Source organism: Cygnus atratus, chromosome 1, assembly GCF_013377495.2.
Source record: "Cygnus atratus isolate AKBS03 ecotype Queensland, Australia chromosome 1, CAtr_DNAZoo_HiC_assembly, whole genome shotgun sequence".
Lineage (NCBI taxonomy): Eukaryota > Metazoa > Chordata > Aves > Anseriformes > Anatidae > Cygnus > Cygnus atratus.
Window position 1 is genome coordinate 69545891 of NC_066362.1, and position 16218 is coordinate 69562108.

Sequence of the window (16218 nt, forward strand, 5' to 3'; positions counted from 1 at the left end):
GTGCCCTACCTGTAGGGCTGAGTAGTTAACACAGAAGAGGTTTTCTTGTTACAGAGGTGCAGGAGACAGGGAGGAAGAATAAGTATGAGGATTTTGGCAAAGGTTCTGTGAGGCATACAGCCTTTGCTAGATGCATCTCTTTGTAGCTTTTGTGCAATGGTTATTTACTGAGAGGCCAGCTTTCATAAACATTAAAGCTGTGTTTAATGCAGTAATGAGCAAACATAACAATATGGAGAAACAAACAGGGAAACCTGGCACAGCCAGTATTTCCGTCAACAGGATATGGGAAAGGAATTTCATTAAAATGAGGGTGTCACTCATAAGGCTGTACCAAGTTAAAAAAAAAAAAAAAAGCGTGACATTTCTGATCTTTGATGCTTATCTGCATGTGTGGTTTGTCTCCAATTGTGGGGGTAGGTAAGCATAAGTAACAATTTACAGAAAAGAAGAAAAGGATGTGTAGGAACAGTTGATGGAGGGAGAAAATACAGATTTCATATGAGATGTCCATGCCTTCCCCCCCCCCCCCCCCCTTTTTTTTTTTCTAAGTAGTTTTAATCTCTTTAGTCCTGGGATGAGTGTCTTGAAAGGATGTTTCACAATAAGCATAGGTTGTAAGTCTCCTTTCATACCTCTAATCTGGGAGAAGATGCTTCTTTTAGGAAGGTGTGTTGAGGGGAAGGACACACAAGAAAATGCTTATGACTGTAAGTCACTGTGTGTCACATTAACCCTCCTGTTTTTATCATCCTATTTTTATATTTGCATTAAGCTATACTTGTATGAGTAAGAAAAAGCATTACCAAGAAGAGATCCCCGAGAAGCTGTAAAACAGTCAGCTCGTAGGCTGTCATGTGTGTCAACAGAGCACTGAGAGGCAGGACTTGAGCACTGTGCGGCTCAGACTGCGTGGCAGCTCTTCCTGGGCACTCGCTGGTGCTTCCACACTTTTTCAGCAGGTCTGAGAATATCTTCATTGTCAGCTGTTCACGTTTGGACATAATCTGTGGATACATAAAGCAGTCATGAAGCCTACTGGGTATTCTCTCCTTTTCTTTTGCTCTGCTGTGGCACATATGAAATGAGCTGTTGTATTCAAATTGCATGCTGCTTAGAGTAAGAGAGTGAACACCTGTCTTAGTATACAGTTATAAATTACAGTAGAAAAAGATGGAGAAAGACAAATTCTTTTTTCTATAGATTGGTCCAAATATGCAATCCAATGCCTGAGAACTTCTCACAACACAGCCTGTTGTAGGGTTGTGCAGAGAATGAGAGATGAAATTGAACATAATTAATACCTCTCTTTAATTTGAGGAGCTGCATACCATCACAAATCTTAATTTCCACAAGAACCAACCCACCATCTCTAAACTGTCTCTTTGCTTTCCTCTCTTATACAATAACCCTGACATGTTTTCCTTTAGGGAATGTACCTCTATTCTTTTATTACCTTGAGAAGTTCTAGAAAAATTTGGTGGTGAGACAAAATTAAAGCTGTCAGTGACTTTCATGCTGGGTATAAAAAATGCATTTCTGCTTCATCAAATGTCCACTGGTTTTGGTGATCTCATTGTTGATATGTCATCTCTCCTTTTGCCAGTTCAATCATAAACATTTGTCTAATGAATTCAATAGTGGGAATGTTATTGACATGAGCAGTGTTGTGCTCAAGATGATGCTAGGTGTGATTTGGCTCTGACTGCACAGGTACAAAGTTACAGTAACACTCTCATTATGAAGCTAAAAGCTGTGTGAAGTAAATCATAAAAGTAAACCTGTTTGTTTGTTTTTCCAAAGACAATTTGTAATCTATTTAGAGTGTGAATGTTTCAATTAAAGCCAATCAGTGCGATTTATCACTTACCTGTGGTTTTTTTTTTTTCTTTTTAAAGCTCATGGGGCATTCTGAATGGGATCACAAACGAGGACCCAGAGGATCACAGGTCAGTAGCTCAATATTTTGTGTTTCTTTTTGACAGTTTGAGGTATTTAAGCAGGTTTTCTGTCTGTGATTGGCAAAATTGTTCATCTTATTAATATTTGCAGGACTGAACCATAAAAAGAAATCATAAAACCATGACAGCTTTCATTATTATATTTTTTGAGCTCTAATTGAAACAGGTGATCCCAGCAGAGCTGAGTATTGCAACAGAAAGAAGTTTCTTTCTGTAGCAGAAAGATGGATTAGATGTATGGAAAAATCATTTCTTACTCTGCTTTCTCCATTTATCTCCAGGATATCAAAGGAATGCAATATCAAATAACATGTGTGTGTTTTTTTTTAACCCAACAAACTTGTAAAACTCAGATGGCCCTCCTATCTTGTTCAATAATAGAGGAATTAGTGGTGTTAAAACTGTACAAGCAGGTGGGGGAAGACTCTGTAGCTCATGTTTTGCTGTTGACTCATGGCTGAAGGGAAGTTACGCTAGTAAGGTTAATGGCATCATACATTTTTAAATTTTCTGTAGAATAAGAATTGTTGCAGAGGAGACATTGCTACTAATGTGATGCTCAGGAATTTTCCTGTTTGGAAAAAGCAGTCTCTTCCATCTGGTGCTGAAATGATATAAATACACTATTAGCCTTTCTGTATTTCAGATTTTCTTTTCCTTCAGCTGAAAGATTTTTATACAAATGTAAACATCTAAGTCTAAATAATTTATAAACAGGCTCTGTTACTGTGAAGCTACCTGCTATTTGCAACCTTAATTTCAGTAGGTTAGTTCTTGAAGTATCCTTCATACTCCCCCTTGCAAAAATCACTGGAGTATCCGCTTTTTTAACGAGAAAATTCTGTATGTTAATTACAAAGCTGTTGCTTGTTTCGTTAATAGACAAGATTTACTATTTCCAATGCAGAACTCATTTACTAAGTTGTCCTTTTGTTTTTTTAGCCCTTATTATTGTTGAATTCTACATTTTTTTCTGTTTTCCAAGCTTCTGCCTTGCATCTTTTTTCAAATCCATCTTGAAATTTGCAGGATGTTTAGTATTCCATTAAACAGTTTAAGATGGGTTGCAGTTCTGATCTTCCAGGTGTCAGTATCTGCCGTTTCGAAAATATAAAAACCAGAAAACAAGCTAGTTTTCAATGGAAACTTAGGAATTTCAGAAATCCTATCCAGTCAGGTGAGAACTGTTCGATACTTAATCTCTCTGGCCTCATCTAATGTACAAGTTCATTATATTGTGTCCTTCTGGTCCAAAGAGTGGAAGGTAAATTAGACTCCTAACCTACTGTTGAGTAGAGGTGGTCACTTGAAGGAGTCCTATGATGGCGTAAACTTTTCTAACATTATTACAAATCTTCATCTGATTTTTTTTTTTTTAATGTATATGAAAATATGGGTATGTTTTTGTATACTCTACATCAGTGCTTTCATGACTGAAGAATGTTTTGATGTTCTTGTTCTTTTTTGGTTGGTTGGTTGTTTTTATGTTTTGTTTTTATTTGTTGGTTGGTTGGGTAGACATTTTTGAAGGTTTATAGCTATCTAATAGAAACAGTAGAGAAAGTGATTTAGGTGAGTGGTATCAATCTAATTTAAATAGATTTTAAATTAAAAGATAAAAATAGATGAATTTGACTATCAAAAAGGTATCTTTCTGTAGGAAATTGGAGTTGTGCTGTTTAATGGATCCCTTTTGTGTTTTCTGAAAAAACAAACAAACAAAAAAACACTGAGCTCACGGGATGAAACAGTTGCTGAAGAATTTGTTGATTATTTGTTCTGATGAGGCTGATTTCTTCCAAGAAGGGTTCCAGAGAACTACTGTCCTGGACTCTTTCTTTCACCCCCTTCTAAGAATAAGGAGGGTTGCATGCCATCGTCTGATTTCAAATGAAATAGTCACATGGACATTCACTCAGTTGCTGCAAATGCCATCTGCATGTAAAGCCATTTGTTGGGCACTGTGAGAGAAAGCTGTAGTTGGTCAAAATGAGATAACTGGTTACTAAAAAAAATATAGGTGGAGTCCTCTGGATTTCAGTGGAGGCTGAGGAGGAGATACTTGTTAGAAGATAGCTCTATACAAACTTTTAAGATTTGCTCAATCTGACTGAGTATGGTTTTGTTCCTTCCCTGTGTGATATTCTAGATACTCCTCTACCATTTTGTATTAATAAAAAAATAAATAAATAAAGTTCAGGGATAACGGGATAAGAAAAGTTCTTTGGCATTCCCTGCAGGTCAACCTGCAGTAGTTTGAACTTTCCTGGAGAATACAGTCATAGTTTTAAAAATGTTTTTCTAGAAATCTCTGTATCAGATTTTCATGTAGAAGTTTCCAGTTGATTGTTTTTTCCTTATGCTGAATGTCTTTTGATTTTTTTTTTTTAACAAAATACACAAAAAATACTTCAACTCCTCAGTGTGTACCTTCAAAACAGGAGAAAAACTGCATACATGTGGTCTCTTTGATAGAGAATAGAATCCATCTTTAAAAAAAGTACAAAGTTTAGATCAAGTTCTTTCTTTAAGCAATCTTTGTTGTTGTTGTTGTTTGTTGTTGTTTTTCTGTGTATAGGTGCTCTGCAAAGCTTCTAGAAAGCTAAACATCATAAATCTTGGCAGAAACGTTGTAAATCTAACAAACAATATGTACCACAGAAATGTTAAGGGAACTTGAATAAGGTGGGAAAAGAAAATAACCCAAGCTCTCTATCATGTCATATCCTAGTGCCCTGTCACAGGAAATAAGGAAGAAAAGTTTCATTAGGGAGAAGAAAGAAATCTAGTTTATTGCACTGTAGCCTCAGATTCTTTACATGTCTTTGAAAACTGTCTTTGATAGGGACAGTGTTAAACTTAATTCCTTGAAAATTTAGGAAAAAAATAAGGAAGATTGGATTTTCACATGCAATATAAAATTTGTTTGTTTGTTTTTAATCCTTCTGTGATTCAGTTGCATTGTTTCCAAATCGTATCCTTAATAAATTTACCCTTTATTAAATAAGGTCTTGTTTCAAAATTAAGATGAGTAATCTGGTGGATACACTCAGACATCAGTTCTTTAAAGATAGGACTGGCAGTTGCCTGCACCACATGATTGCTTGTGATGTTTCCCTAGATCCATGGGGCTTTACTTCAGCAAGGAAATGGGACTTGGAAGCAGAGGTCTCACTTGGCCAGTGGCTGGGCAAGTAGAGAGAGGGAAGGAAAGGGTTTTTGGCTTGTGTTATTGTAAGCCAGTTTATTAGTCTTCCATGATCTTTTAAATCTTATGAAGTGAAGAATGTGGGAAGATCGATCTTATGAAGCCATCTCTGTGTGTGTGTGTAAGCAATGTCACTTGAAAGAAAAGGAAGTGGAACCACTGGTTTACCATAAAATAAAACTAAATTCCATCAAGATTTTTTTTTTTTTTTTTTTTTTTAGAACTAGTAGGTTTTCTATTCATTGTGTTTGAAACATAAAAGGAAACTACGACAGTGCACGTCGTATTTCTTAATGAACCACTTAGAAAATACGTTGCTTTTCTGCTTGTGGGAGTTAAAAGCAAAGTGAAGTAGTTACAGGTAGCACTGGATGTCAAATGAAATACACTTAGGCTTATGGGAATTTCTGTTTACAGGAGTTTGTCTAATGTGAAGCATCTGCAATTCAATAGGATGTAAATAGGACAAATAAAAAGCTGTCTTAACAGTGTTTAACTTGCTCCTAACTTCCACACCAGAACCTCACTCAGTCCACTGTAGATTATACACGTGTGTATGTATCTATGTACATTGTAGGTTTCCTTTTCTGTTAGAATAATTTTTGCTCTTAAAGCTGTTGTAACTAGAGTGAATTATATATTGACTTATAAAAAGTAGATGAGTTCCTGAGTACCTACCTCTTCATTTTTGCCTTCATTTTTTGATCTCTGAAGATAAGAATTCCTGCTGTAAATGCTTCATGCACAGAACTTATTCTCTGGATTTGGTACCATGGAGGAAGTGCAAAGTGAATTTTATTATGTTCCAAGCCTAATTTTTAAAATCAATACAGATTAAGATCTGGGAAAGAAACTTCAAAATTAGCATTCCAAATTAAAGAAATTTCTAAATGTTTAGGAATGTTTAACCCATCTAAAGAAAGCTCTCTCAAACATACACATGCAGTCTGTAAAACTGTATCATCTAACTTGTATGGGGGAAAATACCATACTTATTTCTAATATTAGTATGTGTTACAAGAAAATATGAGTACTAGAATTAATTCTTGGCACACTATCCCTCTGCAGACAAAATAGGTAAACTGTATTTTAATTATTCTACTAAAATGTAATACTTGATACTTCTAAGACATTTCAGGTGGGATCCACAATACACTTTGTGCAGACGTTTTTACAAGGGACCTTGAATGCATGGGAGTTGTTTGTTGCTCTGTCATCGAGCCTTGTTTGGCTTGCTGAAGATGTAGGCGTAGCCCCAGGATTCAGTGGAATCGAGTGATCATTCTTCCAGCATTATAAAAGGATGATGATTGGGAGAGAAACAGAGAGGTCCAGTGTTTTTAATTCTCTTTAAATATAAAAGCTCTCAATTATATATCTGAGGTGCTGCGTTTTACCCCTCCAGTTCCTAAGCAACAGCTATTTCAGATTGAGTGCGTCTGGTGTTGTCTACCTACTTCATGCTTCTACGAGGTAATTCGTCAGTGAAAACTAGGCTTTTCACTATCTCGCCCGATTCTCTTTGTCATGGTACTAAAAGGAGACAGACGCTTTAAAGAAACAGAGGAAGCTTTGGCAAAACTGGTCTGAACCTTGCAGCTTGCAAAACTTCCATACGTCGCGGAGCTCTGCCGTCTATAGCCATGAAGGAGAGGAATCAGAAATAAGGTTCTCGACGCTTGTTTGGGAGAAGCCTTTTTCTTGAGTGTGAAAAACCTCTAGAGCAGATTAAGAATCATGAGCCGGAAATCTCTGTACTTGCTGAAGCGTAGATGGGAGTCGATTCCCGCTACTGACCAGGTACTGTGTTCTGGTGAATCTGTTGTGTCACTGTGTTCCCTTGCAATACCACTGCAAACAGACCTGCAGTGATTTAGCAGTGATGGTTGGGGTTCTCCAAATACAGTGAGATCCATCTGATCTTTGCTTTTTGTTTCCACGATGAATAGTACAAAAGTGTAGGCAAAGCCAACTTTGCAAGAGCATGTACTTGTGAATGTGGAGGTGCCACTGCAGCCCACTAATGCAGACTTAAGTAACCAATAGGATTTTCCTCTCACCCAGATGAGATGTTTGTTAAAGGTTAAATTAAAAGGAAGATGGATGTTGCAAGTATTTTAAAAAGATCAGCTAAGGAAATGTGTAGTTACTGCTGGTAGTTCCTTGGTGCATGTCTTTGTTGCATGTCGTATCTCACATACATGTATCTGTGTATGTATGAAATCACTGGTTACAAATAGTTGTAATGCACTGGCAGAACCTCAGCTTTTCCAGCATCATCTTGGTTGATGTGTCATTTTGAGTATGTTAAAAAGGACTTGTTTACAGTGGATGTAAATGATATGGACCAGATGTAATATAAAAATTGTGGGATTCTCTTTGGAACAAGCATCATCATCATAGGTAGGACTAAAATGTCATAAATGGGAGTACAATTAGTACATTTCCTACTCTTGTGCCAGGCACTGTAGGGTTATGTGAAATCATTTTTACATCTTACTTGGGATGTAAAGATGCTAAAAGAAATAATTCTAGAAGTAATACTGAAAGGAAAGTGGAGAAAGTAGCTTATTACATGATCCAACTCGATTTTTCTGTTTATAGAGCGGTTGACTATGCCATGCATCTTGGGATGCCTTTACCAATAGGAAAGTAACAATCTGGAAGAAATTTCTTCAACAGAAAGAAAGATGGAAGGAAGAAATATTATTATTGTTATTATTATTATTATTTTCAGAAGCATCATCCTGTACCTTTTTTGTTGAGAGAGGGGAGGAAGGGGAGCGTTACATGCCTTATTTTGTAGAGCTGTAGGTTTTAAAGCCAAATTGGACTTCTGTGAACATCTAGAGATCTCAGACTTAGTAATAGTCAAATAATATCATGCTGTCACATGCTGTCATCTCAGGCCTATGTTTACTGTGTAAATAAGAATATGCCTTTTAGAAATATATCCAGGCTTAATTTAAAGTCTTCAGGTGAATAATAATTCATCATATTCTCTGATAACATTTTTCCATTTGTTTAATGTTGCCTGGTTTTGGTTTGTTTATTTTTTTTCCTTTAAATAAAGCCTTTTCATATGACTTTGTCTAATTTAAATCTGCAACCATATCAATTTGCTACACCTTTGAATGTCAAATGTAAAAAGCCCTTTTTCAGATTTTTTTTTTCCCAAACAGCTACCTAGGTTATTTTTCTACTTCACAGCTATCATTAAAAGTATCTAAAACATTAAATTTCAAGGGATGTTCTGGTAACTGAAAAAAGGAAAAAAAAAAAAGGCATCGTTGGTAAGCACAAATTGATCCAGCTCAATCAGGCATTCATAAATGTCCTGGTAAAATAGAAGTAAATAAATGCCGTGTTATGATGTGTCATTTGTCATGCTGTTTCTATTAAGGAAGACGTAGGGAGATTAGTGCCTCCTCTAAGGAAAGCTATATTTTAGCCTCTTGGATTCATTCTTTCTCTGACATAAATGCAGATCTTTCACTTATTATGAACAAATACTTGACTAGCAAGGGATGCCTGTTTTTGCATGTTGATTGTTAACAATTTCATTTTTCTGGTGTTTCCTTTTTCACTCGAACCCTAATGTTGCATTGCATCATACTATTACAGTATGATATATCTAGAAAAAATAGATACTCCTTACCTAGTTGTGAGGTGTTATTGACCTCCCTGAGACGTGTATCCTTTCCATCATCAGCCTCTGAAAGTTTTTTAAAAGAGAAAATGAAATTTCCCCGACCCATCTACCACTTGGGGAGAAGCGAGACTCAGTAAGTGATGCATGCAGAAGGAGTTGACTAGAGAGGAGTGCGAATCTGTAGGGATTTTTTGAAGGTAAATTAGGGGAGGAAGACAGTGTTCGATTTCAGTCCCAAGGAGATTTGTGTCTCCTGTGCTGTAGTTACGCTGGGCAGCACAGGTGCAGTGGGGCTACTTGTGCTTGTTCTGTGCAGCAAGCAGGAGCCTTGCCCTTGCTCAGTCATGCCTCACAGGAGAAGCAGTTACTGTGCAAGATCACAGCCACAAAGGAAGAGGCAACTTCTTCAGCATTTTAGGCTGATCCTGCTCAAATAGTTATCATACAAAAATAAGAGCACTGCCTTCTGGTGCCAATTCATTATTCAGCAGTTAAAGGGATACACTAGCTTATTATGTTCCAGGCTAACTGTGAGGAAATTATGTTACATTTTTATAAGTAAGCAGCTACTAACAGTGTAGGTTATTTCTCTATTCAGAGAAGATGAAACATTTATGTTAATGAATGTTAAAAAAAACCTCCAAATTGGTTTACTGCTATTATCAGAGCTTTTGTTGGCATTAAAAAACAAACAACAACAACAAAAAGGAAAGCAATAAAATCTAATTTGTAATGTGGGATTTTTGACTTGAGATTGTTTCTAGTTCAAAATAATAAGGCAGATCTGACTTTTAAGGACATGAAAGCCATAACTTCACAGTGAAGCCTGGTACTGTATTTGAACATACTTCTTATCTTTTTAAAAGTTATCCACTGCTTTTTATTCCTCATCTTATATGCTTTCCATCAAATAAAATTAACCCAGAACCATTTAGTAAAGGCATCGGTGAGCAGGCTCCAAATAAGGGGAGAGAAAACCCATGAGTAATTATGATGAATATAGACAATACTGTTTGAGGTCAGGGGGTGTTATATAATTTTATTTTTGATTTGAGGATCATCATGTAAGCTCACAGAGACCACACTAGAGAAGCCTATGGCTTCTAGTGTCTAGTACACCAAGCCTTTTTGTTGTTGTTGTTGTTGTTGTTGTTGTTTTGGTGTGTGCATGTATGAAACAGTGAGGAAAGTGGGTTTGGTTTTGAACCTTGAGTTAGAGCTTTATGGTTTCAGTTGGTGAGAAACGTCTTACCTAGTTAAACATTTTTATGTGTGGGAGAGCCTGATCCTGTGGGCGTTTTGCATGGGTAAGTGTAAGCAGTATGATGATAAATAACATATTAGCATCTTCAAGAAACTGTAGTATCTCATAGTGCTTGATCTTGAATGCTGTGTAGCTCTCAATAATTTCAGAAGGAACTACCTTTATAGATCTGAGGAAAGACTTTAGGAATGTTTTTCTTTCTTGCCCATCCATCAGTTAGAATTACCTGAACATAATCTGCATTGGAAAATATTTTTAAAGCTGCTAAGTTTGAAGTTTCAGTATGGTTTTGGGGGAAATTCTCCAACTGTTGTTTTTATTTGATGTGTGTGCCTGTGGATCTTGTTTTTTGGACTGATGATAATTCTTTATCCCTGATAACTACAACCGAGAATGATTTCACTGAACAGATACACATATAAATGCTGTGGTAACCAAATGAGCCAAAAGTGATGAAGTGTTAAATATTTGCTGTAAGGTTGTTGAGTATTTCCTCCTGCCGAAAATTCCCTGTAGATTACATGAGCTATAGTCTTCGAGTATAAATTGGATTTGATACCTATCCTAAGAGAAGAAAAGTCTTCACACATTTGCCTATGGCGTAAAATTTTAATGACGTTGTCTGTCGTTGATTATTTTTGAGTTTAAAAACAAAAACTGGATTTATACAACAATATAGAAGCCCAGTAATTGATATGCAGATTTATATAGCTATAAAGAGTTCAAAGGGATGTACAGTGCAGCTAAACAAAGACATAGTTAATATTTCTTTAGCTAGAAATGCATGCTTGTAAGAGTACAAGCAATGGTAATGCTTTCTGTACTGTTAAATTACCAGATTATATTTTGACACATTTGTGTAAAACCCGGGAAGTGTTGCCTCTCTCACCTGCCACTGGTTTACTACGCAGCTATGCCTAGTACAGTTTGTAAGGTCAAAATCCTGATCCTTACCACTGTTCCGTTAGATAGGAAAAACTTCCATAGCCTGTAACCCATGCAGGGTGTTAAACAGCAAAGAAAAATTGATCCCAGTATGAGTTAAGTCATAACTTTGTGAAATTATAAAATCAGGAATTTTTTGAGAGAGTCTGATATAACGTTACATCATGCTGCCCCCAGACTTTCATTCTGTTCTGTATGAAGTCATTCTGTTGGATTAAAGCTGTTTTGAAGAAATTGAAGGATTTTGCCTTGTCACCATTTGGAACTATGTTTCTATTTTTTTGCAGGATTTATTGCTCACTTAGACATAGACATTTTTGCTAGTTGTACCTTGCCTTTCTGCCCTGAACGATCCTCACTTATAAACTCTATGCATCCCTGAGGATGTATACATCATATCTGATATCTTTGTGAGATCAGAGCTGCTGTGTTTTATTTTTCTCTGAGATGTCCATTAGATTCGGACTCTTTTTTTGCCTGCTGTCCAGCTGCATACAGAAGGTTGACAGCAATGTGGCACTGCCTATTGTCTTTGTCCAGAGCCAATTTCACTGGGAAGTTCATGCTGAGGAAGCGTGTGCCCCTGCGAGGCAGCAGTTCTTGCCTCTTAGCAGCATTAAGGAATGCATCAGCATGGATGATTACACAGGGGACAGCCATGGCTGAGATTTACAAGCAGGCACAGGACAGTACCAGATGACAGGGCAACCACCTTCCATTCCCTTGATGAAAGGGACACCACTCTGTCATCTTTTGGGACCATGCTGGAAATCTTCAGTGCAATGGGGATTCTTGGTACCCACATCCTTTCTGTGCAGAAATCATTAAGCTCTTTATAGACAAGGGGTTAAGCAATTGGTATGGGCAAGGAGGCCATGGAGTAGTTGATGTGGGCCTGTCTAGGTCTCCTTGGCTGACAGATTGCCTAAGGATTGAGAAAACATAAACGACAGAGCCATCCTTTCAAGTGCCCATTACTGGCGGCTTGTGCCTGGTTATTCCTTTTCCACAAAACCTCTCCCAGGAAGACTACACCAAGTCCTTGAAGCCACACTCATCATGGGACCACCACCACAACAGCACGTGGTCCCTTTGGGAAGTTTCAGTGGCAGAAGAAGAAGAATGAACATGCACAACTGAGGAAGAGAAATGCAAATTGTAGTTGTAGTCATTGTATCTACTTAGAAGGAGTGCATGCAGCCTGAAGGGCTGCAGGAGCAGCAATGAAAGTGACCAAGGAACTCAGAAGAAGCCCCAAACTACCCTTCTATCTTCATCTTATGCCATCCATGCACCCAGATTTTATAGCTTTTTCATTCATAGCTCATCCCTCCCTCACCTCCACATCAGAAAGGCCCAGGGAGAGTACATGGCTGAAGCCGAGTTTCCGTGGGATACATGACAACAGGGATCCCTGTATCTAACCCCACCTGAAAATGGTTCAAAAATTTGTTTTCTATTAAGTATATTTTTGCAGTTTCCCAGTTATTTGTTGTTAATAAAACCTTACATTATCTTTTCATTCAGCACATTTCATAGCTTTTCTATGGCAAAGCAGAGATTTGTGGAGTTGGGATATTATGAGAAAGAGGCCTTATGGGAGGTTTGTGGGTTGGTGGGAATATGATGCTGAGGCTGGGAGAGGAGAGTTGCTTTTGCACAGCAGGCGAAGTGCAGAGAGCTGAAATTGAGACCAAGAAATGATCTATAAAACATTTCCTCATTTTCTAATGCAGCAAATGAATAATATAATGCAGAAAGTTATCTCAAAGAAATAGTCTGCCTTAGATTTGGCCTTGCTTCTTTCAGAATTGAGGTGTTGAGCCACAGGCACTAGTTGTGGCTGTGGATCCATTTCTGCTTGGCCCCCAGGCTTTCTACCCTCCTGCTGTAGTGAATGTGCAGGAGGTGAATGGTGTGGCAGTGAACTTGGCACCTTTCTTGCCCATGTATCACCACCACTGCTTAGCAGATGACCGGTGGTGATCACAGATGTTCTGGAGGCGGTCAGGATTGTCAGGATGTACTTTAGGACTGGGAGCCAATGTTTCCAAAGTGCAACAGAGGCCCAGTTCATTTCAGTAGGATCAGCTCCAGAAATATGCTTGTCATCTTGCATGCCTTTGGCCAGGCAAGAGCTGTGAGGGGAAATCTTGGCACTGTATGTCCTTCTATGCTGGCAAATGACAGTAAAATGTTTAATAATCAATAAATTGATCAAATCAATAAATTGATACAAAAGAACCTGAAGTGTGATAGAGAAATTGCACTTTCTGTTGATGTAGAGCTGAAAGAGACTGGGAAAACAAAAGATAGGATATGTCTCACTGACAGCTGAGACACGTGATGCAAGCAAACCTCCTGCAACCTTCCATATCCATCACTTGTAGGGTGGAGAGAAAAACTTTTACATGGCATCGGACACTCTCTGAATCACCTACTCCATCAACTTCTCTGTTCCAATATGATTGGCAATGGGACAGGTAGAGTGAAATGTCAGCTTGATAATGACAGCCCTGTTAAGACTCAGTCACTTTATGTCAATATTCTTTGTAGCTAAGCAGGATCTAACCATAGATTTCCATAAATATTGCCTTTCTTCTTGTAAATCTTTCTCTACCATTAATCCTCCCAGGTTTGTAGTGCAAGTCCTGCTGCTATTGGGGCAATCCAGTTGTGTGGAATAGAAGCTGGCTGATGATAGTCAACTGCAACAATTGTATTTTACTTTATCGGGTAAGCAAGAAGGGATGTTCCCAATGCAGGAAGGCTGCAATTTGAAGGATCATAGCTATGCTGCGTTTTGTAAAAGAAATCAGCATTGAGATGCAAATGGCAATCTGAAATGTCTTCCTAGGGAAATGGTTCCTTGAAGCTGCATTTTAAGAGAATAAGCAGTTAGGGAGCATGGCATTTAACTTAGTTTTTTGAAAAGCAGAGGTAGTGGAAGAAGCTGATATGCTGTCTTCTTTTTCCCAAGCATTACCTTAGAGTGGAGAGTGCATATCCACTTCTGTGACGTAAATAGAGATTGATTATGGCAATTGGATTGGGAGGACAAGATTGTGAACTGTCATCATTTGGAGCAGAGGAAATGGATCTTTTTCTCTCTGGGTTGATCATATTCCTGAAATACTCATTTATCTCCCTGCATTTCTTTCAGAACCCTAGTGTATCTTTCCAGTCCAGCAGTTTTCACCATTTTTTTTGTTTGTTTTCAGATACCTATTTTTTTATACAATGTAAGTTTTTCTGGCAAGAGCTTGTACGTCTTAGTCTTCTAACTCAGTCTTCTCTTTAAAAGACAAAAGTTAAGAGATTATATCCATGTGTACTTTTTGTTTTTCAGATTCCCATGTACAAACTGTTATAAAAAAATGCCTGGTGCATCAGTTATACTTCTTTGTTGGTTTTAGGGGTGTTGAAGTGTATTGGCATCTTGATGGTTAAAGTTTATGGCTACCTTTAAGTACCTTTACAAAAACTTGAAGACTTTCACAGAGTTTAGCTGAAGCTAAAGCCCTCTGCTTTAGCACAAGCTAAAGCCATCTGCAGGTTTTCAGATTGCAAATTGCTAAAATTTGAGTGTCCATATGCCAATCCCTGAAACAAGAACTGCACTGAGAATGTTCTGAGTACACATTGGTGCACCTCAAAAAGGTTAGCAATTAATGATGAGCAAAACAGTGTCCCTTAGTTTTCTGGAAATGGCTATACTGGATAAAAATTTCCAAACACAGGTTAACATTTGCAAGGAAAACTTCAGTGCAAACATTGAAAGTTTGACAAAAAGTATAAGCAAGTGAAAACAGCGTTTTCAGGAAATCAATGGAATTGATGTCCAACATAGTAAGAATGGGTGATACGGATAGCTTCCTTGTAGTAATTATATATATATATATATATAAAGCAGTAAATTTTTGTAGTGCTGTAGCTTTTGAGATGATGAGAGACCAAATTTCAGATCATCCTAACTACTAATACTGAGAGTTGTGCCACAAGGTGTTCTTTTTATTTCCAACATCTTAAATGCCACTTACTGCGTATGTATGTTTCAGGTATTTGTCACCTTCCTAAGCAAAGTGTTGAATAGAGTCATTATGAATTTTTGCCTTCCTGTTTTCAGAGATGAAACCAATTATGGAATGAACACAGTTAATGTACTCGATTTTTTTTACTGAACAGCAATTATGCCTACTCTTCAGCCAGGATGCTTCCACTGGTATGTTAATAGTAACACTGCTAGGGGATGTGGGCTGTTCTTCCTTACAGAGTTTCACAATGCAGCAGTGTCTTAGTTGTTGGAAGATTTCTTCAGTAATGAGGATAAAATGAGGACTGATTGTGCTCTGTAACAACAACTTAGGTTTAAAATCATTTTTATTAATACTGTTTTTTTTGTTTGTTTTGTTTTGTTTTCTTCTGTGCTTTGTTTTGATACTGGGGTAGACATGTATGCTGTAATTGCTGCTATATGAGATAGTTTTAAAGAATAAGTAAGTGAAAGCATTTCCTGTTGTTCCTTCCTTACAGGAACACATGCTGAACACTCTAGTAGCTCATTTTATGAGTTTCCCAGTGGAAAAGCTCACAGCTGATCAGCTCTGTTCTCAACACCAGATGTTCTTTTTCTGCTTGACTTTAGTAGCGAGCCATAATTTTGTTCTGTGTCTGATGGATCAGTCTTCAAAATTTCAAAATGAATTATTGGAGCAGCCTCCTGAGATTTTTGAATAAGCCAGAGTTGGAGTAAATCTTAAAGTCAAGTCATAAAAAAGAAAGTTTCATGTTGGGTTAGATTTTACAGATCAAAGGTTCATTGTGTAATAGGTCTGCATTGCTCAATTTTCAATTCCTGAATAACCTTGAATGTTACAAGAGCTGTATGAATTCTTGCAGTCCATAAAGGAAGTCTGGAGATTATAAGACCTGAATCTAGAGTTCATAAATTTTGAGTTATTGGGCTTTATGCAGGACTGAAAAAGCTACTTGTTATGGTGAATAGACAAGCCTCTAAAAGAAAGGTAGAGTCACCAGTTATTGAACTACAGAAAAAGGCAAAAATGGTTCAGTTTGAAAAAGGTATCTTCATTAATGACCTGTGTGATGGGCAGAGTGCACCTTCAGCAAGTTTGCAGATGATACGGATCAGGGAGGAGTAGCTGATACTCCAGATGGTTGTGCTGCT

General features: G+C 37.5%; 1 protein-coding gene across 2 annotated transcripts in view; it reads left to right on the top strand.

The window, feature by feature from the left end:
- Positions 1 to 1898: 1898 nt before the first annotated feature.
- Positions 1899 to 16218, top strand: part of PDE3A (phosphodiesterase 3A) — a 92831-nt gene continuing 78511 nt past the window's right edge. For both annotated transcript variants that reach the window (XM_035550854.1, XM_035550855.1), the window contains exon 1: positions 1899 to 1949. In XM_035550854.1, the coding sequence (XP_035406747.1) occupies positions 1902 to 1949 (48 nt within the window). In that variant the 5' untranslated portion in view covers positions 1899 to 1901. The remainder of the gene's footprint in view (positions 1950 to 16218) is intronic.